The sequence below is a fragment of the Microtus oregoni genome, unplaced genomic scaffold (assembly GCF_018167655.1).
Source record: "Microtus oregoni isolate MIOR12 unplaced genomic scaffold, Mior012 000002F_ref0000024, whole genome shotgun sequence".
Lineage (NCBI taxonomy): Eukaryota > Metazoa > Chordata > Mammalia > Rodentia > Cricetidae > Microtus > Microtus oregoni.
The window spans coordinates 81,727,754-81,754,970 of record NW_024543061.1 but is presented as its reverse complement, the minus strand read 5'-3'; the positions used below and the strand labels follow the sequence as shown (position 1 = coordinate 81,754,970).

Sequence of the window (27,217 nt, the reverse complement as noted above, 5' to 3'; positions counted from 1 at the left end):
AGAGCGTCCTGTATATACAAGCTAAAATGTAATGAGTTGAATGCTTTGTGAGTCTGGTACGGAGTGAGACTGTGTGATTAACCTGGTGCTTTATTACTCTTGAGAAAACTATTTTCCGTGATATTAATTTGTGAAAAAAAGTTGTAATATTTTATTACAGATCTCCAAAGATCCTTTAGACTTATCTTTTTGTCTTTGAGTGTGTTAAAATTGTGAACAGAGGTGAACCAGTCCTATTAATTAAAAAAAGAAAACAACAAAAAGACTCTTATTAAAGCATGTTTCTGCTTTGGAGATACACACAAAATTAAAAAGTTGGAGGAAGTATTACATTAGTTAGAGTTTGCTAACTAGGTGATCTTGCTGGTAGCTAGAGTAGAGCTTGGCAGGGAAGGCTGTGACAGTGGGTCAGGTGGAGGGCACTGTGTCTCAAGGCCTTTGCGATGCTCAGATCCACGAGGGGTTTGTGGGATGGTACATAAAACTGTGTTATTATGCTTTTTTCAGTCTTATTGATGTATGAGACCTCCTCAAAGGCAGTACATATAATTTTTTTAGTCCCCCAGTCATTTGGTGAATGAGATTTATCTAAATTTTAAAATGCATAAATTCATTTATGGAAGTATCAACTCTCAGTGTTCAGCAGTAATTTTATCAGAGGCAAAGAAATAAGTTTGACCCAAATTATTCGTCTTTATTTTTACTCTTCTTTTGTTTTACTGTCTTTTTTCCTTTTGGTTGTTTTGTGACAGGGTCTTACCACATATCCAGAATATCCTGTAAGTTACCTACACAGTTTATGCTGGTGTCAAGGTTAGCTTCGATTGTCCACTTGATACAACCTAGTATCAGCTTGGAGGAGAGTCTCAATGAGAAATTGTTTATGTTGGGTTGACCTGTGGGCATGTTTGTGCAGACTGTTTTATATTAATTGATGCTGTATGGCCAAATCACTGTGGGTAGCCCCATTTTTAGGCAGGGTTTCCTGAATGAGTGGAAAGGATGCCTGCTTAGCCAGGTGTTCAGTTGCATAAACCCTGGTGAGCAACAGCACGACAGAGTCCACAGCCCTCGCATCCTAAAGTACATTTTTTAATTAGAAAGTACTCAGTGCTCCTTTGAGAGAAGAATGGGAAACCTGAGTCATCTAAAAGTGGTGTTTTGGAGGTGGTTTATTTAAAATTGCGACTGGTAGACAAACACGGTCATCCAGAGGAAAGGACAGCCATAACTGCATGATGGTAGGTCCAATGGGATGACGAAGAAAAGGAGTTGGAGTAAGAAAATTACATCCATTTGCTGCATTGTCTAAGACCATTTCAGCTATTGCAGAGACGAAATTGAAAAAAGATGCCTTTCCACAAAAGCATAATCATGGCCTTGTTAGAAATAAATCTAAAACTTCATCTAATTACATTAATGAGTACCAATGAGTCATAATTAAATGTCTTTTGAAAAAAGTTTGGGGAAATGAAGCCTGTGACCATAGCTACTTAGCATCTCCGTTCTTTCTTTGGTTGTGTGAATCAAGACTCTTCCTGTGACACAGCCAATGCGTTGAGAACCGGAGATTAGATGAGCTCATGAAGGCTGCAGGTGTATTTAACCCACGTCTATCTACGTTATATGGAATACACATCCATCTATATCACACGGTAGCATCTTTCAGGGCGGCTAGAGCGATGGCTACAGTGATTAAGAGCACCTACTGTTTCCCCAGAGGACTCCAGTTCACTTCCCCGCACCTATGTTGGGAGGCTTGCAGCAACTGTCTGTAACTCCAGCCCCAGCAAATTTGTCACCTCGTACCTCTGTGGGATCCTCTACTCACATGTGCCTGCCCTCATACAGATACACCCATATACACACAATTAAAATAAAAGAAATTAAAATAAACAAAAATTAAACTCTTAAAATAATATCCTCTAGGGAGTTGCTTTAAAATTTTCTTGGTGAGCTGAAGATGGTATTGTAACTGTTGGGTATACTGATATTAATTTGATTCAGTCTCCAAGTTAAAGCTATCTACAAATTGTTTGCAGAAACAGGTGGTTTAAATGTTTCAGAGGAATTTTCTATTATTTGATTTTGCATTCAGCTTCCTCACTAGCGAAGCACTGCCATTCGTTCTGGTCTGATTTCCCTTATTTTGGGCATATGCTTTGGTCTTTGTTGATTCATTTCTCTATTCATAACAATATGTCCTCAACCGGGTTGCATAACTGAAATCTCTGTGGCTCTGCCAACTCTAACAAATAACCCTATGGGGAGGCTACAAGGCAACTTGCTTATAGGTTTCCAGAAACCATTGACACGTGGAGGATAGCTTAGGCGATGAAACTCAGGTCATTTCCTTGTGATATTTATATTATAATTCATGTTTGTTCATCTGTAAACATGCAGGAACTCTAGTGTAGCTGTACAGAAGTGAGTCCCCACAATTGTTAGCTCAACAAAGACTCACCTTGAATGTGGGCAGCTTCAGCCCACTGGCTGTAGTCCTGAATAGAATAAAAGGAGGAAGTGAGCTGAGTGTGAAGGCAAAGGCATAAGTCAAAAACAATCCCACACCAGTTTAGAATAACGATTAATAGAATGGTTATTTATTTAAAGGGGAAAAAAACTTATAGATCACCGTCCTAGACAACAGCCCTCTGCGCAATCCGGAAGCGGAGCAGGAACTAAGAGAGAGCGAGAAGGGAAGTGGCAGCTTTTTTAAAGGGAGAGAGACCACACCCCAATGGGCTGGTATCTCAGCGGCTATTGGCTGGAGGAGAGGAAGGACCTCCCACAACACCTCCCCCTTTTGTTTAAGTAAGAGAGTTCTAAACCTACTACGAAATTATATACAATAAGTACAAATATCCTATTCTAACTAGCTTAGGTCTTGTATAATAAATAGCTTGGCCAAGTCATGAGTGGAAAGTAACTACATTTATATAGTCTTCAACCCCATCGAAGATCTGAGAAGGGAAATAATGTTACCTGAGTAATTAGGAAGTGCAATCAAACAACTTCCAAAGAATGCAACAAATCAGAGACAACTAGCTACCTGGGCAATCACCCAAGGTCACGTTTGCAGCGTTGAAGCAACCAACTTTGGCTAAGGCCTAACATAACTGACATACCATTTTCAAAGGCAAGCAACTTTTCAAAACTATCTTACCCTGTCTTGGCAGGATATGACAGTCCTGTTTTATACATTGATGCACACTCTGTATCTCTGTCAGTGGTTGAGGTATGGGCATTTCTTTGCCCAAAGGCCAGTTCTGCCAAAAAGAAAGGCTCCAGGTGGAGTGTCTTTGGTGCTCAACATTCTCTTGGGAATAGAGTGGTGTTGCCAGGAGCAATTGTGTCTTACTACCACAAAACTCTGAGTTAGATTAAAGACCATTTTCTACAGCTCTTTGAAGAGGTGGAAGATTATCTATCTATACTGAATATAATCTCTATGTATCTAAAGAACCTGATTAGTCTAATTATAAATGACAAACTTAGAATACTATTGATCTATATAATTCTCAATACCTACCTAACTTAAAGACTAAGACATTTTCATGTTTCTTTTCCTTCTCACTGGAGATCTGAATGAGAGCAGTAGGCATAGATGTGCTACAGCCTGAACACTGTGCTATCACGAGATTTCCTCCACCAAAGAGATCAGTTTTGGTTTACTGTTAGTAAGTTTCTCAGTCATGAACACAATCTAGCCAGATACGGTTGAAGGAGAGAATTGACTTCCCAGATATATCATCTAATTTCCATGTATGTTCACAATAGCATGTATTACCCACATTGATATACACACGTGCCTTCTTAAAGTAAAAGTTACAAAGAAAATCTCCTTCATGCAATGGGGTCATTGCTGTGATTTACCTGAGCACATGACCTCGCTCCTTTGGAACTGGTTTGTATGAAGGTGGAAGAGTTTGGAGGTTCTTCTAGAGAAGGTTGAGAATTCTTTAAACAGAACATAAAATATATAATTCTGGTAGGAATTGAAGACCAAAATGTCAAGAGAATTGCAAAGATTTAAATGTCCTACTCATGGCATTTCAGGGGTTGGAGGGAATCCAGGGCAGAATGATTCATTGATTTTTTTACGACAATGAAAAGCTTTTGTTCAATGTAATTGTGGAAGTCTAGCAAAAAGAACACAGCTGCCCTTAGAGAACTTGAGGGAATAGACCTCATTCTGCTAGGTTCTTTAAGTAAATGTTTTCCTCTTTGCACACACTCCATAACCTATGAGTGTGATTATTGCAGAGAGATCATAGAACTTTAGTAATATTAAAAAGAATATCCTTCACCTATTCCAAAAACAATTGAACTCAAATCCTTCATTCCCTATGGCTACAGAAATGGGCAAGACTCCCAACAGTCAGAGCCTACTTGGTTCTTTTCTTAATCACTCTCTTGGGTGTATTTTTTTTTTTTTTTTTTTTTTTTGGTTTTTCGAGACAGGGTTTCTCTGTGGTTTTGGAGCCTGTCCTGGAACTAGCTCTTGTAGACCAGGCTGGTCTCGAATTGGGTGTATTTTTTGTAACGAGACCATGATGTGAAGTTCAGCCTCCAACACCAACTGGAATTAGATTCATCATGTTGTACTATGGTCACCCTAATTCTCTGTAGAATCTCACATCCATAAACTTTCCCTGAAATAAGAAATAGGCACTTCAGTTTTCTGCAGCGAGTGATATGCAGTGGTGTGCAGTAGTGTCTTGAATAGAAGATAGTACCTGATCAAGGGCTGCCCATTTATATTTCAAAGTCAGTCCTGAAGTAGTATGAAGTTTATAAGATGTTGAAATTGAGAAAAAAGAAGTTTCTTAACAACAGAAGAGTAAAATTTTATGGAGATATTTATAAGACTCGAGGCAATAGAGATGGCCATTTACTGGTCACCAAATACTATCTATGGGACCTTGTCATGATGGCTGTGGGTAGGAGATAATAAGGGTTATATGTGGCTAGTTTTCAGAGCAGAACGAAATCATCACAGGACCAGGGAAAATTAGTGTTTCAGATGTTTTAAGGAGGCATGAGAGAGCAGTTGCATGAGCCAGGGAGATAAGGATGCAAAGGACGAAAACATCTGGAGATAGTAAGGTGACTCCATGGGTAAAGGCACTTGTCACTAAACTTGAGAACCTCATGCTGGCCTCCAAAACTCACGCAATGGAAAGAAAGGACGGATTCTTAAAATTTGTCCTGTGCCCTCCACAACTATTCCATGGCACACCTGTGTTTGTATTTGTGTACAGAAAACATACACATACCCACACCAATGATAATTAAAATTTAAAACAAATGAAAAAGAGGGGCTACAAATTCAGATGCAGCAGGGCAACAAAGTCTCCCCGTTCTGATCCAGTGGCCCATCTTTCTGCATTGGGGTGACACGGTCCTCTACTATGCAGATAACCAACTGTGTGGCTCGTGTCCCATCACCCAGTGGGCATACCCACCTGACTGTGGAACACTCTTTATATCAAAATCTGAATTTCTTCTTTTCACCTTTATCCCAACTTCATTCTGTATGTTAGTTATCAAAGCTGCTGGGGCAGCAGCCTTTGGTTCTCTTTGACCTTTGCCCTTTCTTCTTTATCTAAATTGATCCCCAAAGGTGTTACTTATATTTATCATTAACTTCTAAAATGATTGTATTTAAATTGATGGTTCCACCTAAAGTGGATGATGTATAGATAGTGTATGAAGCTTATTATGATATCTGGCAATATTTACTACAAGCAAATGTCTTCTTTCTGATATATGATGTCATTTAATGTATGATACACACTTTTAATTAACATTGTGCACATGAAAATGACCTGTTAAATCAATTCAAAGATGGCATGCTTGTAACTTGGCATTTATTCTATATGTTAAGTTATTAAAATCAGAAAAAAGTCGCTCATGATCTTTCAAGTTTCACACCTGAAGTCTTACAATGTTTTTAAGGAATTAATAAATGTTTGCAGTGTTAATTTTCTTTAAAATTTAGAACATAAGAGAATTTTTTGGTATCTTTATTTGCAGATATTTCCCACAGTATGAAATACCTAGGCATATACAAATTTCCTTACTCATTTCTTTTAAAAAAATCAATTTCTGAGCAATAAAATCATATAATACAGTAGTACTAGATAAAATTTTGAATCAAAAATAACGTTTGGGGTTCAGGAGAATATAATTGATCGAGTCATTTTTCTTAAACTCAGGAGGTTCTGTCTTACCTTTGGTGCTCCTCTTGATCTAATAGCCCATGAGAAGTGTAAACACAAAGGCACGTGGCTACAAATTGAACACTGGAAGTTGTCTAATGATCCGAAGCCTGATACTGATGGTAAGTTACACACAGACACGCCTATGATGAAACCAGGCCCTGATTATCCCAGATGTTTAATTGGAACCACATGCTGTTTCCTTTGTGAAGGTCAAATCAGTATTTTGTTTTCCATCTCCCACATAGAAATCTGAATCACAGTGCTCGGATAGCCAACACATGCAGCCAGTAGGGCATTCTGAGCAGTGACTCAATGTATTTGTTGGCTATTCAGTGTCTCTGGGTAGAAATTCAGGATGGCCTTGGACTATTTCATTAAACGCAAATATATATATAAAGATAAAGAGGGAATAAATGAGGAAGGAGACTTAACAGATGTGCTGAGTGACATAAAATATTTAGATAATAATTAACAAGAATAGCTAAGATTCAAAATCAGGCTGGCTCAGAAGTGCATAATATTCTTGTTAATATTAAAGAGTCAATTTTACAACTGTCTTCAAACTTTTTTCTTGTTGAGACTGGCTCACTCGGTGTACTTTGGTTAGCATGGAGTCCACTATGAACATCAGGCTCACCTTAGACTCATAACATCCTCCTGCCTCTCCATCTGAAGTGCTGAAGCTGGGATTATAGGCATGTGCTCCCTTTATGATTTTTTTAAAAATATTTATTTTATTTATGTGCCTGTGAGCTTGTGTTTAACTGGTCATGTAAGCCAGAAATAGGGTTTCTGCATCCCTTGCTGGAGTTCCAGATGTTTATGTGCTAGGGTCCCATGCACAATCCTCTGGCTAATACTTGGGGCTAATGTGTAGTCCTCTGATCAAGCATCTTAAGTGGTAGCTCTCTAGATCCTCCACCATTTTTAACTGGCAAATAATCTCCAATGACACTTATAGAAAACAATATAGAAATTTCCAAAAGAGAATTAAAACAAATTTTATTGTAAACCCATTCAGAAGACTCTGACTTAGATCTTACACACAGACACATGCACTTGAGAAGGGACAGATTGCTGCAGATGGCAAAAATCTCCAGGGGTAAATATTGACTTTACCATTTGTGACCTATATGACATTAGACAGTTGTTAGACCTCTCTGTACTTTAAGTCCTGTACCCTTAAAGTTGGACAACAGTACCCATGTGACGAGGCTTGATAAGGGTTGAATGCACTGATGTGACAAGTTTCCAGAGTGATGCTTAAAATATGTGAAAAGTACATCAGATGGATGTTCATTATTTATTATCTATGATCTCTTATGATATCCAGCCTTATCAGGATAATGTGTTATCTAAGTAAGTTCAGAGCTGTGTCTTCCAGTGTAGCAGCAGTTTTTCAGGAACAAAGGCTCATTTAAACTTTTCTTATGTGCTAGTCACTCAACCAAAAAACCACACATCACACATGGAGTCCAAAATATCATGTTGAACAATAAATATGCTGGTGTTTCAGAATGTGGTGGCTTGTTTCTTTTGGCAAGTGAACTTCCTGGCAGTAAGCCTCCAAACAGGTGGTATTCTGTTTGTGGGCACACTGTATTCTATGAAGACTGGTACTGTGGCTCTTTTTCAATGATGCAGAAGGAATGAATCCATACATTCAAGTCAATAAAGAAAAATCAGTTGACTTGATGGTAAACCTTGTGTTTAGTGTGACTCAGAGAGGTGAGTATAGGAAGTAAGAGCTGCTGAAATATTCAAGGATCTGTTTCCTGATCCAGTCTGAACAGCACTGAGGACATAATTCTATCGTGCATCATCAAACACCTACCATTAGTTGACTGTTGTTTACATGCCAATTTTATAATATGCATTAAAAGTATTTAATTTTGCAGTGAAGATTATGGTTGTCTTTGTAAATGTTTGTCTGGTTTCACATTCATTCTCTCCCATGCTCTATCCATTCTGTATCCCAGAGGCAGAAGACTAAATATCCCTGTTCATAAGACTCTGTTAGGTTGTGCTATTGGAAAATATTTGTGTGACATTGGGCTTATGGAGAAGGGGAAAATACCAGGGCTTCTAGTGGTGGTTTTATGACCTTGAGAACTCTAGCCTCTGCATCTCAGCTCTTTCCCCTTCCAACATGGCCTTTAACCTGCTTTCTAACTCTTCTTGTACCTTTGTGACTGTTTTCCCGCATTAAATTCTTTTGGTATCTGTCATGAATTCTATTTTCTCATCCAGGGTTATAGGTTTTTGTCCCACATTGGGCACCATATATTGAGGACTCGCCTTGACAAAACTACTTACCAGGGTAGGGGCATTGGAATTAAAGAAATATAAGTAAAGAATATGAAGACAAAAATAATAAGTCAGAAAACATAAGACAGTATCGGAAGGGTTTTTCAGGGATTACCGAAACCCTGAAATCCCTGCACTTATTTTTCCACAGCTTTTATACCCACTGTAAACTGGGGGAGAAGCTAACAAAAGACTTGATTAACATGATACCAAAGGTTAACACACACAGTCAACTCTGAGACACACAATTATTAGCATTTTGTTGTCTAGGTAGCAGGTACCCCAAGTCATTTAGCTCAAGTATGCTGAAGAGCTCCCTTTCCTAGGTGACCTCAAAGTTACAAAAGAAAAAAGCAGAAGCACACCTGTATATCCTGACCACCTGTCAGGGTGGCACCAGGCTACCTTAACTTCAAAATAGCTAGGCAACCACCTCCTGAGTTAGAACGTGTAATTAAGCCTGTTAGTCTCCAAACTCTCTGACCATCAAACAAGGTGGAAAGGGGCCTGCATTTTTCCAGCATCCACAACTTTGAGAACGATAGATGCTGTTTTCATTTGTGGTTAGAGAAACTGTGTGATCTGTCCTAAAGTATGCAGACAGTTTGCAAACAGATCTTCAAACTTGTGCTTATTTTAAAGAATAAGCAGCTAAACTATTAAACTGCACCCATGATGTGGGAGTGTCATATATCAATCTGTTTATTTCATTGGTTAAGCAATAAAGAAACTGCTTGGCCCTGTGGGTGGAGTAAACAGAACAAAATGCTGGGAGGAAGAGGAAGTGAAGTCAGACTCGACAGCTCTCCTCTCGGGAGCAGATGCCTGAGAGAGACGCCATGCCCCGCTCCCGGGATGAAGCTCCGACCCAGGATGGATATAGGCTAGAATCTTCCTGGTTAGTGCACCTTGGGGTGCTACACACAGATGATTAGAAATGGGCTAAATTAATATGTGAGAATTAGCCTAGAAGAGAATGGGCCAAGCAGTGTTTAAATGAATACAGTTTGTGTGTTGTTATTTCGGGGCATAAGCTAGCCGAGCAGGCGGCCGGGGTGCTGGGAACGCAGCCCCGCCACCCCTTATTACTACACACCCAGGTGACACAGACATGAGAAAGGTTCTCATTAATATTTCTTTCCCCTCTGTCATTGACTGCATCATGGCAATAACTACCAATTGCCAGTTAATGATCTGTCTCTCCCATAGCTTCTGAGACTTCTTGAGAGTGAGCACAAGCTTCATCTTCTTCATCTTCAGAACCCTAACATTTACAATTGTGCTGGGAATTTAGTAAAGCCTTAATAAACATTTGTGGAGTGAATGAATAATATTCACTGCCATTGACAGGGTGACTATTTAACTCCAGCTCCCCGTGAGGGTGCTGATGATAGTTATACAGTTCATTCTTCCTAACAGTCTTGCATGATTGACATAAATATTCCTGTCCTTCAATATAAACAGGCTAAAAATCCATATAGACAAGTCAACATATCTGGGATTAAAGTCACAATGGTGCTTCACAACTGACACTCTCCAGTTGTCTCTTCATCTTTTAGGATGTGAATGAGAAAATGCACACATAAATGGATTGGGGGAAAACCCTGGGATTTTGTTGTATTTCCAGATATGAGGGGTACATGGAGAAAGGTAAACTTTTTTATATATGAGAAAAAGGAGTTCAACTATTTCCTTCCATGAGATTAAATAGAGATACCTACTTTTGTCCCTCAAACTCTGCCCAAGCAGATAAAAGGAAGGGAATAATTGAGACAGCCTGAAGAAATTGTAATTCCCACTGCACTGCTCTCAGTGAAAAGCTAGTATTGATAGTGAGCAGTGTAAAGCAAGTTTTCTTCAGGAACTGCAGCAACTGCAGAGAATGCTTCAGTCTAGATTAGGTGCAGTTCTGGGTGCAGTGGAGATCAGTGGAGACTTTCAGACAAAGAAGGTGGGGGATGCCATCCAGAGGAGAAAGCGTGCGAGCTGTTCTAGTGCTAGGTATGACAACCTGACAATTTTGCTGGCAATGATGCAAAGGGGGAACAAACATTGAACAACTAGGTATCAAGAAGGTACACTCTCCGCTGTGACTTGGCCTGATTCTTGTTTTAGCTAGGAAGTATGGGCTCAACGGTATGTGCATTAGAGAGCTTAAAGCTTCACGGTGAGACCTAGGTCAAAACAAGAGTCCCAAGTGTGGGAACTGCATCTCCTGAAACCACCTCTTCATTCTCTAGGTCTGTATGGTACAGGAAATGCCACTGATGACACAATGATGTCACAGGTGGCTTCGTGAAAGGCAGAACTCAAGTTTTGAATTTCTAATTCTGCTTGCCTCTCAGTCTAGACTTAGAACACATCCAAAGTCACAAACTGGCTAGATTTGGGTGAAGGGTTTGTCTGTGTTCCAGCCTTCTTTTCCGTGGTAAAACCACATGAATGGGTAATATTCTTGATGTCTGGTTAAGTTTTTTCTAGGGCCGCACTTTCCAGGAACCTTCAATGTAGGAAATAAAAGTGTTCAGCCTTAACAGGTGGACTTTAGTATTCTCTTCTTTGATTTCTGACTGGAGAAAGCTGACCAAAGTGAAATGATTTGCTGGGAACCAAACAAGATGTCATTGTTGATTCTCCACATCCTTTCTTGGCTTGGTATCGGTTGAAAGCATTTCAGCTGGGCAGCACCTAATAGGCTGTCTCTAACAGTTAGAGCCAATTTGAGGATTCCAGAAAAAGGTGCTTTTCATTCGATTTTTGCTGCTGTTACCTTTTCTTCCCTCACCAGGGAGAGGATCGTCTCCTAAGGCTTCCTCATGTGTGTATTATTTGCTTGACCTTGGTAAAGCAAAACCTTTGATTCTTTAATTCAATAGTACAGAGTAAGGTGGAATGAACAGCATGTATGTACTGATAATCACAAACTGTTTGGATACTGAGCATGAGTGGGTGTGTTTATTCACCTTGTACACAGTTGTATTCCCCTGGGATTGAGATGTCATTGAGGACCATCAGCCAAAGGGTCCCCCCTGACCAGGGTTGCTGCTCAGTGTGTAGAGAGTATCAGTACTACAGGGTAGTTACTGTTTTAGAGATCGGCTTTGTAGCATGCTCACCCACCAACTTAGCAATTCTGACTGTATTCTTAAAATGCCTGAGAGAGCAGACATTCTGTCATACATCTTTCCAATAATACAAACAATGCAAAGTGGTTCAGATTGTGGGCTCTTTTCCTTGAGAACCAGAATGGTGTGTTCCCACTCCTCATTTGGGTGCTAATGAAGCAGAGACATGACAGTGTTGTCTGCTTTGTAAAAGTGTAACATTCGGTTTTCATGAGCACTGATGAGTGATAGGTATTTGTCTGTGACACTGTGTGATCTTGGGAACAGAAGCACTGTTTAAACAATGCTGTGCTAACAAACGCACACTGTTCATGTGACTGCCACTTACTCTGTGCACATTTCTCATTTAGCTTCAAAGTGTGCAGCAGGGGACTGTTACATGATTCAGCATTGGGTTACATAGGTTGAATCAATGAAACAGATATTGCTTTGCCTCTTTTCCTCTATAGACATGTTTAAAATGCATCTGAAAGGATATAAGGTTTTTCACAGTAAATGTTGGTACAGTCAAGGCCCTTGTTTGTAAAACTTCTCTGACAGAGCAAAAGCATTTTGAAAGGAATCTTCAAGGCAGTGATAAAAACTATCCGGATCATTACTTAGTGTTCATGGGAAGAGCCATCCAATGATCTTCTGGATGTTAGCACAGGCTTCTTTTGGCTAGAAACAGAAGAGTAGATATTGAGAATGGTTATGTTTTAAGCCACTAAGGAAAAGTGAATACAGCTTTCACATGGGAGAGGAGTAAGTCCTCTTAGGAATGGGTGGGGAGATCACCCCGGACTCAGGGATACACAGGGAGAAAGACAAGAAAGAGAAGACTGATGAAAGATTGTACTGTGGATGAGGAAAAAAGAGGCAGGTGAGGAGAACTGAGAGGTGGATGTTCATCTATATTTGGTGTAGATTTAAATCATGGGAGTTTCCTCTCTACTGGAAATCGATCCCTCCTGCCATTCTTTCCACCACCAGTATCAGCTCCTTTCAGGAAGTTAAGTGGTCTTGATGTTTCGAGTCTGGGGTTTCATTCCTATGTCTGTTCATAACTGCCTAGACAGTCCCTATAATTTTCATCCATATCCTATGAATTTTCTTTCCTCTTTCCCTAATAAGTATGTTGGGCCTCAGCATATATGGTCCCATTCTATCCCAGTGCACCTTAATTTATTTATACTTATTTACTGAAAATTTATCTTTTCCAGGAGAAGCATAGGTTCCTAGGAATCTAGGTGTTGACTGAGGTGTCTAATAGAACTTCACTTCTCTATACACAGAAAGCTTTTCTTGTTCTTTGTTCCACCTTGGTGCTTCATGCTGTGACTGGCATATATTAGGTGTTCAGTAGTATTCATTTTACTGCAGGGCTGTATATACAACTATGGTCATACATAATTACCCTGTTGTGACTTATATTTGGAACTTTGGCAAGCATTTTAAATTTAAATGTTTATAAACTTAGAGCTATTATGGATTACTTGTTAAATGGATGTTGTTTAGAGGGTTTTCACAAATTAGAACTGTGGATACAGCTAAGAAATCATACAAGTATGGTTAAATAGGTTTTCTCGAATAAATGTTGAAATTAAAATATTTTGCTGGTGATGAAAACTACTCTACGTTTAAGACACAGACTAAGTAGATTGACAAGACTAGTACTTTTGAATGGAACACAAGTCACTTTTCTTTGTTGCATATAAATACTAATATCTACATATAACTTATACAGAGAGGGACATTTTTGTCCATACATAACATATAGATCATACATAACCATGTATAGTTCTTTGTTTACGAGTCTTTTCTTTTTCTAAATCCTATATTTTTAAACCTGGAAGTGTTGGATTTGTCCCCAATTGTAGACTTATTTGTTGTTTTTACTTTTTTGACTGAAATTCTGTATCTCCCCAGGTTTCTGTGAATCAACAGTGGCCTAGAAAGCTGTTTCTCTTTTTGAGACACCAGGGAAATCTGGGAGTGTAAAGACCTCAAGAAGGAAGCCTGGACAAACAGCTTTAGTTGGCTCAGTGAGGCAGAGGTTGTGAACAAACACAGCGGATGTCTTCATGTTTTTAAAGGCAGCATTCTTCAAGTGAGTTCAAAGGGTATCACCAGGGTCTAATTTGCTTTGCTAAAGAATCAAAAAACTTTGTATTAACAACACTGTCATTAGTTTAAGGGCAGAATCTAACACATTCCGAGACTATCTTTAATATCACCAAAGACTAAGTATAGTTATTTGCATTGGCTTTTTCAACAGAAATCAAACAAACCAAATCTTTTCCTATGGCATCATTTTTAAGGTCAGTCAAAATAAAACACTTCCTAGAAAATTTTATAACATTCAGGGTACTGGTTAAATTGTTCCTTTTCAAGTGGTGTGTGTGTGTGTGTGTGTGTGTGTGTGTGTGTGTGTGTGTATGTGAGAGAGAGAGAGAAAGAGAGAGAGTGAGACAGAGACAGAGCAATGTATGTGTTTGTGTTTGTGTATAAGGTTTGTGTGTGTGTCTGTGTGTATGTGTGTATGAGAGAGAGAGAGAGAGAGAGAGAGAGAGACAGAGACAGAGACAGAGACAGAGACAGAGCAATGTATGTATTTGTGTATAAGGTTTGTGTGTGTGTGCGTGAAGGTGCAGGTGCACATATACAGGTGTGCATATCATGGAGGCCACCAGTCAATAATGAACATCTTCCTCTAGACATCATGAAACTTTAGTCTCTTCACTGAACCTGTCCTTTGTTCACTTGGCACACCGCAGTGATCCTGCTGTCTGTGTTCTCCCATAGTTGGGGTTACAGGAAGGTCCAGAGAAGTTCAGCCTTTTACTTCATTGCTATGAATTCAAACTAAGATCTTCAAGCTTAGGAATCAAACACATTACCTGCTGAACCATCTCCATAGCTGTGCTCGACAGTTTCATATCAACCTGACACAGGCTAGGGTCATTCAGAGACAGGGAACCTCAACGGAGAAAATGACTCAAGGAGCTTGACTGATGGTCTAGCTTGTGGTGTGTTTTCTTGATCCATGTGGGAGGGAGGACCCAGCTCATTGTGAGTGTAACCAGCCTGGCAGGCAGTTCTGCTTTGTATAAGAAGGCAGGCAGTATAGGCCATGAGGAAGCAATGTTCCTTTATGGCCTCTGCCTCTGCTACTGCATCCAGGTTGCTACAGCGAGTTCTTGCCCTGACTTCCCTGTGTTATGAACTGTGATATAGAACTGTGAGCAGAAGGAAACACTTTCCCCTCTAATTTGCTTTTGATCCTTGTATTTTATCACAGCAATAGAAGCCCAGAGTAAGAAGATACCCTATACCCCTGCGGTTTTTCTGTAGTCAGGGTCTGATCTGATGTCATGGCTCCTGATACTGATGAAGGTCTGAGCTGCCACTTGGGGCCATGTTTGTGTCTGAAGGCCACTCTGCTGTGGTGTCCTTGCTGATCAGAGTTGCCTGCACTGCTATCTTGGGTTCTGGTGACAACTGAGTCTGGGAAGCTTCCAGGGACCATGTCTCGGCCCCAGGTCCTAGCATAGTTGGGGTCTGTGATGTGTGTGGCTCAGGGTACCACCAAAGATCATATGATTGTCTGGAGTCTGGATAGTCACTCGAGAACATGTTGTGTATGAGAACCTTGCTGCTGCTGGTGTCACATTGATCTGGGTGGTCTATGCTGCTACTGGGGCCCTGGTGATGTCCAGGCCTGAGCAGCTGTTAAGGGCATGTCTAGGTCCATGTTCTTGTTGCAGCTGGTGTCTGTGATGATGCTCATGGCTTGTGTTACCATAGGGACTTTTAGGAACCATCCATGTTGAAATTCAAGTGTCCTGCTGAGTCAGCCTGTCCTTTACTGGCCCTGGGATGCCTTGCCATTCTCCTAGCTGGACATTGCAGCAGGAGAGCTTGTCTCATCCCCCCCATGAGAAAGCTGTCTCTCCAACTCCACTCCCACATTTGGGAGAGAAGCCACCACCTCACCATAGGCATGGGAGAGCTGGCTCCACACCTCATGTGAGGTGATTGGTCCCAGTGATCTGGACCAACCAGCTCAGCTACCACCCAGTCCCACATCCTGGGCCTTGAGTTGGCCTATCCTGAAATCTACCCATCTAACATATGGTGAAGTGTGTGAAGGGACTGATCTTGCAGAAAAATAATTGCAGCTTCCCCATGTCTTGGGGTATCAGCAGGATATCTGAGAGAAGATTTAGTGAGGGTCCAGTGATAGTGGTGTGCCAGCGGCCTTGAGCCAGACCAATATCTCATTAAAACGTAATGATCACTGTTCTGAGTGGCAGTGAAGCCACCCTCAGCCCACCCTTCATCTCTTTCATCTCTTCAGATGGTGGCTAAGACAGGTCAGAGCTGGCAGGCTGACCAGCCATACAAATACCCAGGCCCAGAACCACCCCAACATCCACCCCATATGTTATCTGTTCAGGAATGGGAGGTGTCATTCTTTTGGATTTAGGGTTGCAGGATCTCCAGGACACAGGACAGCAACGGGATGTCCAGGAAGAGTCCCGATGAGGACCTAAGTGTCACTGCTATGTCAGAGACCAAGGGCCTCAAACCAGATCATTGATTTTTTTTTTGATAAATGCCTGCATGTAAAGATATACGGATAAAAGCATGACGTAAAAGTGTGTGACTCACTATGTCACACTGTAGCTTCCATGATGAGATTTCTCCCTTCTTTCTTTTTTCTCCTCTTTTCCTATTATATTTCATTCTATGGTGGGGAGGGATATGGATGGAACCAGTAGGCATGATATAAAAAACACAAAGAATAAATATAAGATACAAAACCAAAAAAATGAACATTTTGTGGGTGAGGCTTATTGGACAAAAGAGTATACTGCACAATACACCACGGCTCCTTATGCTACTAGCGTGAATGAAGAGGTATTGGAAGGATTGAGGAGCAACATATTTTTTTAAATTAGGTTTTTGGGGGCATGGTTCAGGATTGAGGGGCAGATATGGAGTGACTGGGAGATAAGTGACATTGGGATACATGTTGTAAAATTCTTAAAGAATCAGTAAAGAATTAACTTTAAAAAATATTTTCTAAAAAGATACACCCCAGTCCTAACAGAGTTTTTATTAATGATTTGTTGTGAAGTAAATACTTTATTAAACAACTATCTGTTTGTTCTCTTGCAAAGCCAGCAATAAGGCATTTAAAGCATAGGCATCTGGCAACCATCAGAAGAACACCATGGCAGAACCTGAGAAAAGAGTTGTAACTCATGGGGTGAGATGCTTTTCCAAGATCAAGGTATGGATTGTATTCATGTGTGTATGAATGAGAGACTTTGAAAAAAAGCTTTAATAGTCCTTGTGACATTGCTACATTGCTCAGTTTTCCAACAGAAAAGCCATTTTACCTAATTTGTTATTTTCTAGCCTTAAAGAAGTTGGTTTTATAATTAGGGATGTCTGACCAGGATAATTTATCCAGGAAACTTCATAAGAATGATTTAAGGCGATGGTTCTCTATTTGTGTGTCACTGTGACTTTAGGGGTCCTCTTTCACAGGAGTCTCATATCAGATATTCTGCCTATCAGATATCTACCTTATGATTCATCACAGTAGGAAAATTACAGTTATGAAATAGCAATTAAAAATGATTTTATGGTTGGGGATCAACCAGAACATGATGTACTGTGTTAAAGTGCACAGCAATAGGAAGGTTGAGAAACACTGATTTAGAACGCCTTAATGGAGCCTAGGCAGTTTGGAAACTCACCTTACTAGACCTGGATGGAGGTGGGTGGTCCTTGGACTTCCCACAGGTCAGGGAACCCTGATTGCTCTTTGGGCTGACGAGGGAGGGGGAGGGAAATGGGAGGCGGTGGCAGAAATCTTTAATAAATAAATAAATAAACAAATAAAAAAAATGGAGCATGGGATTTAAAAATATTTTAAGTGTGAATGGAATTATATTGTGCCGGAATTTAGTCTGAGGTCAGAGGTCAATTCAGTGGGAGCCCTCAGGAGTTTCCAACAGAAGGTCAGGGGTCACAGCTAAGAAACAGGTCTCTAGCAGAGGTTCTGTGTTTATTAATAAGCAAAGATGAGCTCATAATCTAGTCAGATGAATATAGTCTATGAGTTTTGACAATATTACTATCATTTTGTAAGAGAAAATATCCATTCAGTTTATTATTTGGGTGGTTTTCAGTAGTTTTGAGATAGTTGTCCTTCTCACAGTTCCAAGGCATCTTTGTATAATCACCAAATATGAACATGTATTAACCCAGGGAATCTGAGCACTGCCCTAGTTTCTGCAGGGCTCCTCTCAGGCTCCTCTAAGCTGCTGCCTTCTAAATCATCCTGTCACAAGCTCATCTACCTTATTCATATGTAGTGGACTCCATACATTAGTGTAAAAGAGAGGAGACCTCAGACTCAGCCCTGGAAAGTGTTTTTACCTGCAGTGATGCATGAATTATTGAAACCCAGCCTCCTCAAGTTATCCTCCAATTCTCACATTCTGAGGAGCCCAGGACCCTTGGTCCTAACCTTTGCCAGATGCTTACAAGATGTGTCACTTTGGACAATTTGTGCAACGTGTTTGTGCCAGACTCAAAGACCTGTATTTTGAGATCTGTATTTTGTTTACAGCCATCTTAAGTTCACAAGTAAGATACCAGCTTTGCAGGGCAAGTTCCGGACTTTAGGAAATTAGCCTAGAGAGACCTGCAGGCCCAGGCTTTAGAAACAATTAGCATTTCCTTTATTAGTCAACAATCACAGACCCTCAGTATTTCCTTATCAGCCTGGGATGTCTCAGGACCTGAATTCCAGCAGACCTGACACCCTCCCCTTCTCCTTGCCCATTTGCTATATACAGCTTCTGAGAATTAATAAAACATGTCTTGATCAGAAATCCCGTCTTGCTGTCATTTCTTGTGTCTCTTGTCCCCTCCATTCCTCTTCCTCCTCTAGATTTATCAGGGACCCCCATTCAAATCCCACTGGCTGGGATATGTTTCTACTTTAGCTTAGTCCATCTATGCTTTAAGTCCTATGTTTTAAGATAAAAAAACATTCTGAGACCTGTATGTGTGTGTATATCCCTCTCTGTGTGCATCTATGTCTCTCTATGTGTGTGAGTGCTCATCCTTCAGTGCCATCCTAAACGAGTGGCATGAGAAATTAGACCCAGATGCTCAACACACCAGGCAATTCCTCTTCCCCGATCCCTACCACTTTCTCCAATTTAACATATTTCAATTACTTTAAATTTATGTTTTATTTTATGTATATGGATATTTTCCCCCCATATAAGTTGGTGTCCCACTTGTGTGTCTGGTGTCCTTGGAGGCCAGAAGAAGGTGTTGGATCTCCTGGAACTGGAGTTGTAGGTGGTTTTGAAGCACAGTGTAGGTGCTAGGAATGGAACACAGGTCTGTAGCAAGAGCAGAAAGTGATCTCAACTTCTGAGCCCCATCTCCAGCATAGTTTAGGAAAATGATGACTATTGTGATTATTAGTTACCAATATAATTAGCAATTGTAGAGAAATATCATCAGATACCATATACTCTCTACTTCTCAAACTTCATCTTTGGTTAAATTTGTTAAAATTTCTATTGCTGTGAGGACATACCATGACCACTGCAACTCATAAAGCAAAACACCTAGCTGAGGCTGGCTTACAGGTTCAGAGGTTTATCCCATTATCATAATGGTGGGAAGCATTGGTGCCCAATGAAGATATTATTCTAGAGAAGGATCCAAGAGTTCTACATTCAGATTTGCAGGCAATGGGAAGAGAGTGACACTGGGCCCAGCTAGAGCTTCTGAAACTTCAAAGCTCACCCTCATTAACACACTTTCTCCAATAAGACCACAGCTACCAATAGTGCCACTACTTGGTGGCCAGGCATTTAAACCCATGAGCTTATGGGGCCATTCCTGATCAAGCCATCACAGTTACTTTGGAGTTTAACAACAGTAGACACTGGTGTGCAGTTTAAATGTTAAAACCATGAATTTACAAGTCAAAATTTGGAGGTGACTGTTGAAAAAGAATTAGAGTTCTCTGACCTTAGAATTGTCTATAATGTTAGGGTGGTCAAATGGTCTACAGTGCCAGACTGAAGCTCCTGCCTCTTAAGTTTAGAAAACAATCATTAAGGAAAGTGTCCTTTGACAGGGAATATGATGGCCTTAATGACCTTCAGTCATGCATACATTAATGACCTTACCAGGCACCAATGATTATTTCTTACCCAGTGTCTACATAGGTGGCTCCGGTTAAGGTACATGGAGCAAAAATAATGAAACCAAAACTCATAAATCTTGCAATGGGACTGCAAAGAATAAGGGTGTTGATGAAGAAGAGAGGGGGAGAATTGCCTCTCACTTTTTCTTAAATGTTTTCTCCCTAGATGTTCCTGTTGGCATTGACATGGGCATTTGTATCCAAATCGCTATCAGGAACCTACATGAATTCCATGCTCACACAAATAGAGAGGCAGTTCGATATCCCCACATCTATAGTTGGATTTATCAATGGGAGCTTTGAGATTGGTGAGTTATTTTTACATTTCCTTATTACTTTATATTGACATTCTCTTATTATTTCCTACATTAGCTATTTGCTATGACTGAGCTACATGCTTCCTGGTGTGAGTGAATAGCCTGGTCACTTGTGAAGATGAGGATGCTTCCCTGTGCTTGAGTTGTGCCAGACACACTTAGTAAGAAGAATGAATGAGGTTTCGTCCCTATTTTGGGTGATGAACTGGAATGTGAAAGTACAAAGAGAGAAGGAGGGAAAGATGCCTTCTATAAGCGAAGCTCCCTGGAAGTCTTGGTGCCTCTCATCTCTAGTTTAATCATAATTTTTACTTTATTCAATATGACATTGAAAACAACAAAGAAAACTGGGATGGTGAAGTAGTTAACCCACAGATGTCTGTCTCCCAGGATCAAACTCCTTAGTGCTTGCTCTACCATCCGTATCCTAGGCCTCACATGCAGTCAGGATGATTGCCTTACACAGACATCACACAGATTCTAGTATAATGTCTTAGATGTAGCAAGTGCTGTCCATTGGTGATCCAAGGTCTATGGGACGCACTGCACTTGGGAAGCCAGTCTCTTGAAAGTGTAAAGGTTTTCCACATGGAGAAATGGACAGGTAAATGTGAAAGAGAGATTTGTGCAGAAGGTGAAGCATCACATAGTTTGTGCTGGGAGGAAGTCAGCCTAGTGTTGTAGGAAGGAGGAAGAATGCTTTTCCTTTCAAACACTAGAGAGTTCAGACAAGATCCAGTGCACTCAGGCAAGTACAGCCATAGACCAGAAAGATGCACAGAGAGTTCAAATACTGGGTATCTTGGGACATTATCTTCTGCAAGATGGCCTCACTGAAAGGGACTTTGGAAACAGAGAGGCTGTCATAAGGGTAACAAGGATATAAAGATAGGACACACTCCCATTCAAAACCAAGCAACATCTCACCTACATAGATAGCAGATTAGAGAGAAATACAATTGGATCTGCCAAGTCATCAAAGAAGTGTGTTTGAGTTTTCTAGTCTTTCCTTGATAGTGTGAGCCAAACAAAAAATAAGTAGTTTGTAGAGAGCTCACTTATGCATTTGCTTCTTTTCAATCCCCCTTTTTCTGTGAATAATGCCAAATGCTGTAGGAAGTCTTACAGCTAGTGGTTACTGGGGCGTGGCCTCTTATACTATATATGTGTCTGGCCTCTTTTCCTGCTTCTCTATTCCCTGTTGTGAATTTCGGCTTCTGATATCTGAACAAGCAGAGGATTCTGACTTGTGAGTTTACCCCTAAATAAATACCCATCTATTTCTCAATTCTGAACTAGTGTGGGATTTCTTTTAAGTGTCCTTCTTCAGGCGAAGATTTAGCCCAGGGCCTCCCACACATCAGGCAAACTTTCTCATTCTATTCTCAGCCTTGATTTACTTTTTATTTTATTTTTTGAAGAAATTCTTGGTAAGTTGCCCCGACTGGTCTTGAACTCACTCTGTAGCCCAGGTGACTTTGATCTTGTAGTCTTCCTCTCTTAGCCATCCACCAACCCGTGACTGTGGATGGAGTTGAATTTTGGGTTTGACTTTTTGACTTCAACAATCTAGTCCAAAGATCCAGTTGGACGGTTAGGACTCTGACCTTTTCTCTGTTTAACAGGGTCTAAGTAAGGATCTGACAATAGAAGCAGACATCCAACTTGGTCATGTTGAGCAATAAAGGGGTTTTTGAATAGTAAGTTAAAAAACATGAATCCATTTGACTCTGCAAAGAGCAGTCATGAGAGCAGAAGTCAGAGGTGATGTGCAGGTTGACAGCTGATTTTGTGTCCATTCCTAAGGGCTAGAAAATCCTGAACAGAGCCCTGAATATTCTCCACAATGGAGGAGAACCTTCCCTCAGGTCATGATACGTATCTATCTATCTATCTATCTATCTATCTATCTATCTATCTATCTATCTATAATTATATATATTAAAACAACACACAAACCTCCTAAGCACCCATTCCTGTATTCTTTTTTATTTTTTCCTTTTTATTTTTTAAAAGAAAACAGACTATCTTTTTTCATTATGCATACCAATCCAAGTTCACATTCCCTCCTCTCCTCCCAATCTCTCCACATACACGCCCCCCACCATCTACTTCTCAGAGAGGGTAAGGCACATTGCTTTGGGGAATATCCAAGGCCTTCCCTATTATATCCATCCAGAGAGAATAGTTTCCCAAAAAGCCAGTACAAACAGTAGGAATAAATACTGGTGCCACTGCCAGTGGCCTCTCAGTCTGCCTCAGCCATGCAACTGTCAGCCACATTCAGAGGGATTAGTTTGGTCCTATGCTTGTTCTTCCCAGCTCTGGCTCTGCTCCCATTAACTCAGGTAGACTGTTCCAGTAAGTGTCCCCATCATGGTCTTGACCTCTTTGCTAATAATCTCACTCCTCCCACTCTTCAACTTGACTTTGGGAACTCAGTCAAGTGCTCTGATACAGGTCTCTGCCTTTGTTTCCATTAGTTGCTGGATGAAGGTTCCATGGTGATATTTAACATGTTCATCAGTCTGACTACAGAGCAAGGCCAGTTGGGGCACCCTCTCCTCTATTGCTTAGGGTCTTAGCTGGGGTCATTCTTGTGGATTCCTGGAAATTTCTCTAGAGCCAGGTTTCTTGCTAGCCCCATAATGGCTCCCTCAATCACAATATCTCTTTCTTTGCTCTCATCTCTGTCCTTACTCCATCTCAACTATCCCATTCCCTCAAGTCCTCCCCTTCTTTCCTTCTCTTTCTCTTCCACCCTCTCTTCTCTCCCTACCCTATGATCTCAATTTTGTTAGGCAATCTTGTCTGTTTTGACTTTCCAGGTGGATCTATATATGTCTTTCTTAGGGTTCACCTTGTTACTTAGCTTCTCTAGGATCATAAATGATAGCGTCAATATCCTTTGTTAATAGCTAGTGTCTACTTATGAGTGAGTACATATCATATTCATCTTTTTAGGTCTGGGATACCTCACTCAGTATGGTGTTTGCTAGTTCTATTCACTTGCATGGAAATTTAAAGATGTCATTGATTTTACCACTGAGTAGGACTCTAATGTGTAAATGTGCCACATTTTCTTTATTCATTCTTTGGCTGAGGGGCATCAAGGTTGTTTCCAGGTTTCTGCTATTACAAATATGCTGCTACGAACATACTTGAACAAATGCCTTTGTAGTATGATTGAGCATCTCTTGGGTTTATGCTCAAGAGTGGTATTGTTGGATCTTGAGGAAGGTTGATTTTTAATTTTCTGAGAAACCACTATACTGATTTCCAGAGTGATTGTAGAAGTTTGCATTCCCATCAGCAATGGATGAGTGTTCCCTGACATGGACTGACTTTCTAGGAGATAGAAGACCAAGGGAGAACAGGGGTGAATCCTTAGGAGAACCCAGGATTTGGCGAATGACAGACAGACACAACTCTAATGAGTTTTGAATCTGCTGCAATTTTACTAAAATTCAAGCATCACTTTTATGAGATTACAGAAGAAAGTTGTCAGACATAAAAGCTTACATAAAGAAAATGATTACAGGCAATTGATTATTCTCAGCAAGTCTTGTGGTCAGGGCCAAGTGGGCAGAGCTTTTCTTTGAAATTCGTCTCACACCACTAACCAACTGCACTTTCTCATGGCCCTAAATCATATCTGCCCTCAAGGTAACCAAGGTAACCCAAACACCATTCTTCAGGATGCCACCCCCAGGGTTTGCTCCAATATTGAATGCCTGGCTCCATGTTATCAAGAATAGCCTGCCTTTTTTTCCTATCTAAAATGCACCAGGGGTTTCTCATTCTGGCTAGTCTCTCCATAAATGGTAACTCATGCCATTCTATACGTTTTCCTTCATAGTTTACCCATCTTTTACCAAATCTCCTATCATGAGCCATTTCTGTTCTAGGGTATCCATAAATTCCCCCAGAGAGCGAGCCAGAGTCTTACTCATAACATTAATGGCCTGAATCAAGGGAGGGAACTGATGCATCAGTTCCTCCATATTCAAGGAGCCGTTGGGAATGTTTCCTGGTTCCTTAAACAGATTAAGTTTTTGTCAAGAGAAAAGTAGAAGAGAAGAAAAAGATAGCAGAGCCAACGCAAGAAACCATCTCCAGGAACAAAGTGAACTAGGTCGTTGAGGCTGATCAGGCACCACAACTCGAGCAGACTGCCAGGGAGCCGCCGGGGGCCAAGCTCCAGGAAGCAGGAGCCCCTCATTTTGAGACAGCTACCACCTGAGAGGCATTTTGTCACACAGGCGAGACAGCCGTGGCAGTTCCCCTTACTGCACATCCTTTCCAGCATAAGCTATCATTGGTGTTTTTGATTTTAGTCATTCTGACAGGTGTAAGATGGTATCTTAGAGTTGTTTTGATTTGCATTTCCCTGATGGCTAAGGATGTTGAACATTTCATTAAGTGTCCTTCAGCCATTTGAGAGTCTTCTGTTGCAAATTCCCTGTTTAGTTCTGTACCCCATTTTTAATAGGGTTATTTTGAATTTTGATGTCTAATTTCTTGATTTCATTATATATTTTGGAGATCAGTCCTTTGTCTGATGTGGGGTTGGTGAAGATCTTTCCCCATTCAGTAGGCTGCCTTTTGGTCTTTTTGACTATATACTTTGCTTCTTAGTTTCAGGAGGTCCCATTTATTTATTGTTGCTCTCAGCATCTGTGCTCCTAGTGTTGTATTTAGGAAGTGGTCTCCTGTGCCCATGCATTAAAGGCTACTTTCCACTTTCTCTTCTATCAGGTTCAGTGTGATCGGATTTATATAGAGGTCTTTAATCCATTTGGACTTGAGTTTTGTGCATGGAGATAGATATGGATCTATTTTCATTCTTCTACATGTTGGCATCCAGTTATGCCAGCACCATTTGTTGAAGGTGCTTTCTTTCTTTCCATTGTATAATTTTATCTTTTTGTCAAAAATCAGGTGTTCATAGGTGTGTGGTTTAATACCTGGGTCTTCAATTCGATTTTATTGGTCAACCTTTTATATGCCAATACTAAGCTGTTTTCAGTACCGTAGTTCTGCAATAGAGCTTGATGTCAGAGATGGTGATGTCTCTAGAAGTTCCTTTATTGTACAGGATTGTTTTCACCCTCCTGAGTTTTTTTGCTTTTCCATATGAAGTATATGAGTATTGTTTTTTCAAAGTTTATGAAGAATTGTGTTGGGATTTTGATGGGGATTGCATTGGATCTATAAATTGCTTTTGGTAGGACTGATAATGTTGATCCTACCTATCTAAGAGCATGGTGAGTGTTATCCCAAGATGTTTTATGTTATTTGTGTCTATTGTGAAGGGTGATGTTTCTCTGATTTCTTTCCCAGATTCTTTATCTTTTGTATATAGGAAGGCTACTGATTTTTTTTTTTGAGTTGATCTTGTATCCTGCCACATCACTGAAGGTATTTGTCAGCTGTAGGAGTTCCCTGGTAGAGTCACTTGTATATACTATCATATTATCTACAAATAGTGAAAGTTTCACTTCTTCCTTTCCAATTTGAATCCCCTTGATTTTCTTTGGTTGGCTTATTGCTATAGCCAGAACTTCAAGAACTATGTTGAATAGATATAAAGAGTGGACAGCCTTGTCTTGTTCCTGATTTTAGTGGAAAAGCTTTGAGTTTCTCTCCATTTAATTTGATGTTGGCTGTCGGCTTGTTGTATATTGCTTTTTATTATGGTTAGATATGTTCCTTGTACCCTTGATATCTCCAAGACCTTTATTATGAAGAGGTGTTGGATTTTGTTGAAAGTTTTTCAGCATCTATAAATATGATCATATGTTTTTTTTCCTTTCAGTTCATTTTCATGGTGGATTATAGTGACAGATTTTTTGTATGTTGTACCAGCCCTGCATCTCTGGGATGAAGTCTATTTATCATAGTGGATGATTTTTTGATATGTTCTTTTATTTGGTTTGCTAGTGTTTTATTATTTTTGCATCTATGTTCATGAGTGAGATTGGTCTGTTAATTCTCTTTCTTGGCTGAGTCTTTGTTTCAGTATCAGAGCAACTGCAGCCTCTTAAAAAGAGTTTGGTGGGGAGGAGGCAGAAAGCCTTAATAAATAAATAAATTTAAAAAAAAGAGTTTGGCGGGGAGGAGGCAGAAAGCCTTAATAAATAAATAAATTAAAAAAAAAGAGTTTGGCAAGGTCTTTGTCTCATTGATTCTTTGTATTGTTTTCTTTGTTTCCATCTTAATGATTTCGGCCCTCATTTTGATTATTTCCTATCTTCTACTCCTCCTGGGTGAGTCTGGTTCTTTTTGTTCTAGAGCTTTCAGGTGTGCTGTCAAGTTACTAGTGTGAACTTCCTCCACTTTCTTTATGCTTAGTGCTATGAACTTCCCTCTTAGCACTGCTTTCATAGTGTCCCATGGCATTGGGTAAGTTGTGCTTTGATTTTTGTTGAATTTTAGGAAGTCTTTAATTTCTTTATTTCTTCCTTGACACAGGAGTGGTTCAGTAGTTCACTGTTCAATTTTCATGATTTTGTAGGCCATCTGAAAACTAGTATTGTTGTTAAATTTTAACTTTAAACCATGGTGATCTGATAAGATACAGAAGGCTACTCCAATTTTCTCGTGTATGTGGAGGTTTGCTTTGTTATCAAGTATGTGGTTAGTTTTAGAGAAGGTACCATGAGGTGCTGAGAAGAAGGTATATTCTTTTGTGTTTGGGTGGAATATTCTATAGATATCTGTTAAGTACCTTTGAGTTATGACATCTGTTAGTTCTCTTATTTCTCTCTTAAGTTTCTCTATGGTTGACCTGTCCATTGGTGAGAATGGAGTATTGAAGTCTCCTACTATTAGTGTGTGGGGATTGATGTGCAATTTAAGCTTTAGTAATGTTTCTTTTACATATGTGGGTGCTCTTGTATTAAGGGCATAAATGTTCTGGACTGAGACTTCATGTTAATGGATTGTTCCTGTATGAGTATAAAGTGTTCTTCTCTATTTTGTTCTGCTTGATTTTAATTTGAAATC

The 27,217-nt window shown here is 40.1% G+C and overlaps 1 protein-coding gene across 3 annotated transcripts in view; it reads left to right on the top strand.

The window, feature by feature from the left end:
* LOC121440255 (solute carrier organic anion transporter family member 1A5-like) overlaps positions 1-27,217 on the top strand; it is an 84,677-nt gene that overhangs the window by 20,898 nt on the left and 36,562 nt on the right. For 2 of the 3 annotated variants that reach the window (XM_041641012.1, XM_041641021.1), the window contains 3 exons: positions 13,568-13,748; positions 16,825-16,937; positions 20,059-20,200. In XM_041641012.1, coding sequence (XP_041496946.1) covers positions 16,878-16,937; positions 20,059-20,200 — 202 coding nt within the window. In that variant the 5' untranslated portion in view covers positions 13,568-13,748; positions 16,825-16,877. The remainder of the gene's footprint in view (positions 1-13,567; positions 13,749-16,824; positions 16,938-20,058; positions 20,201-27,217) is intronic. The other variant, XM_041641030.1, reaches the window with a different exon arrangement.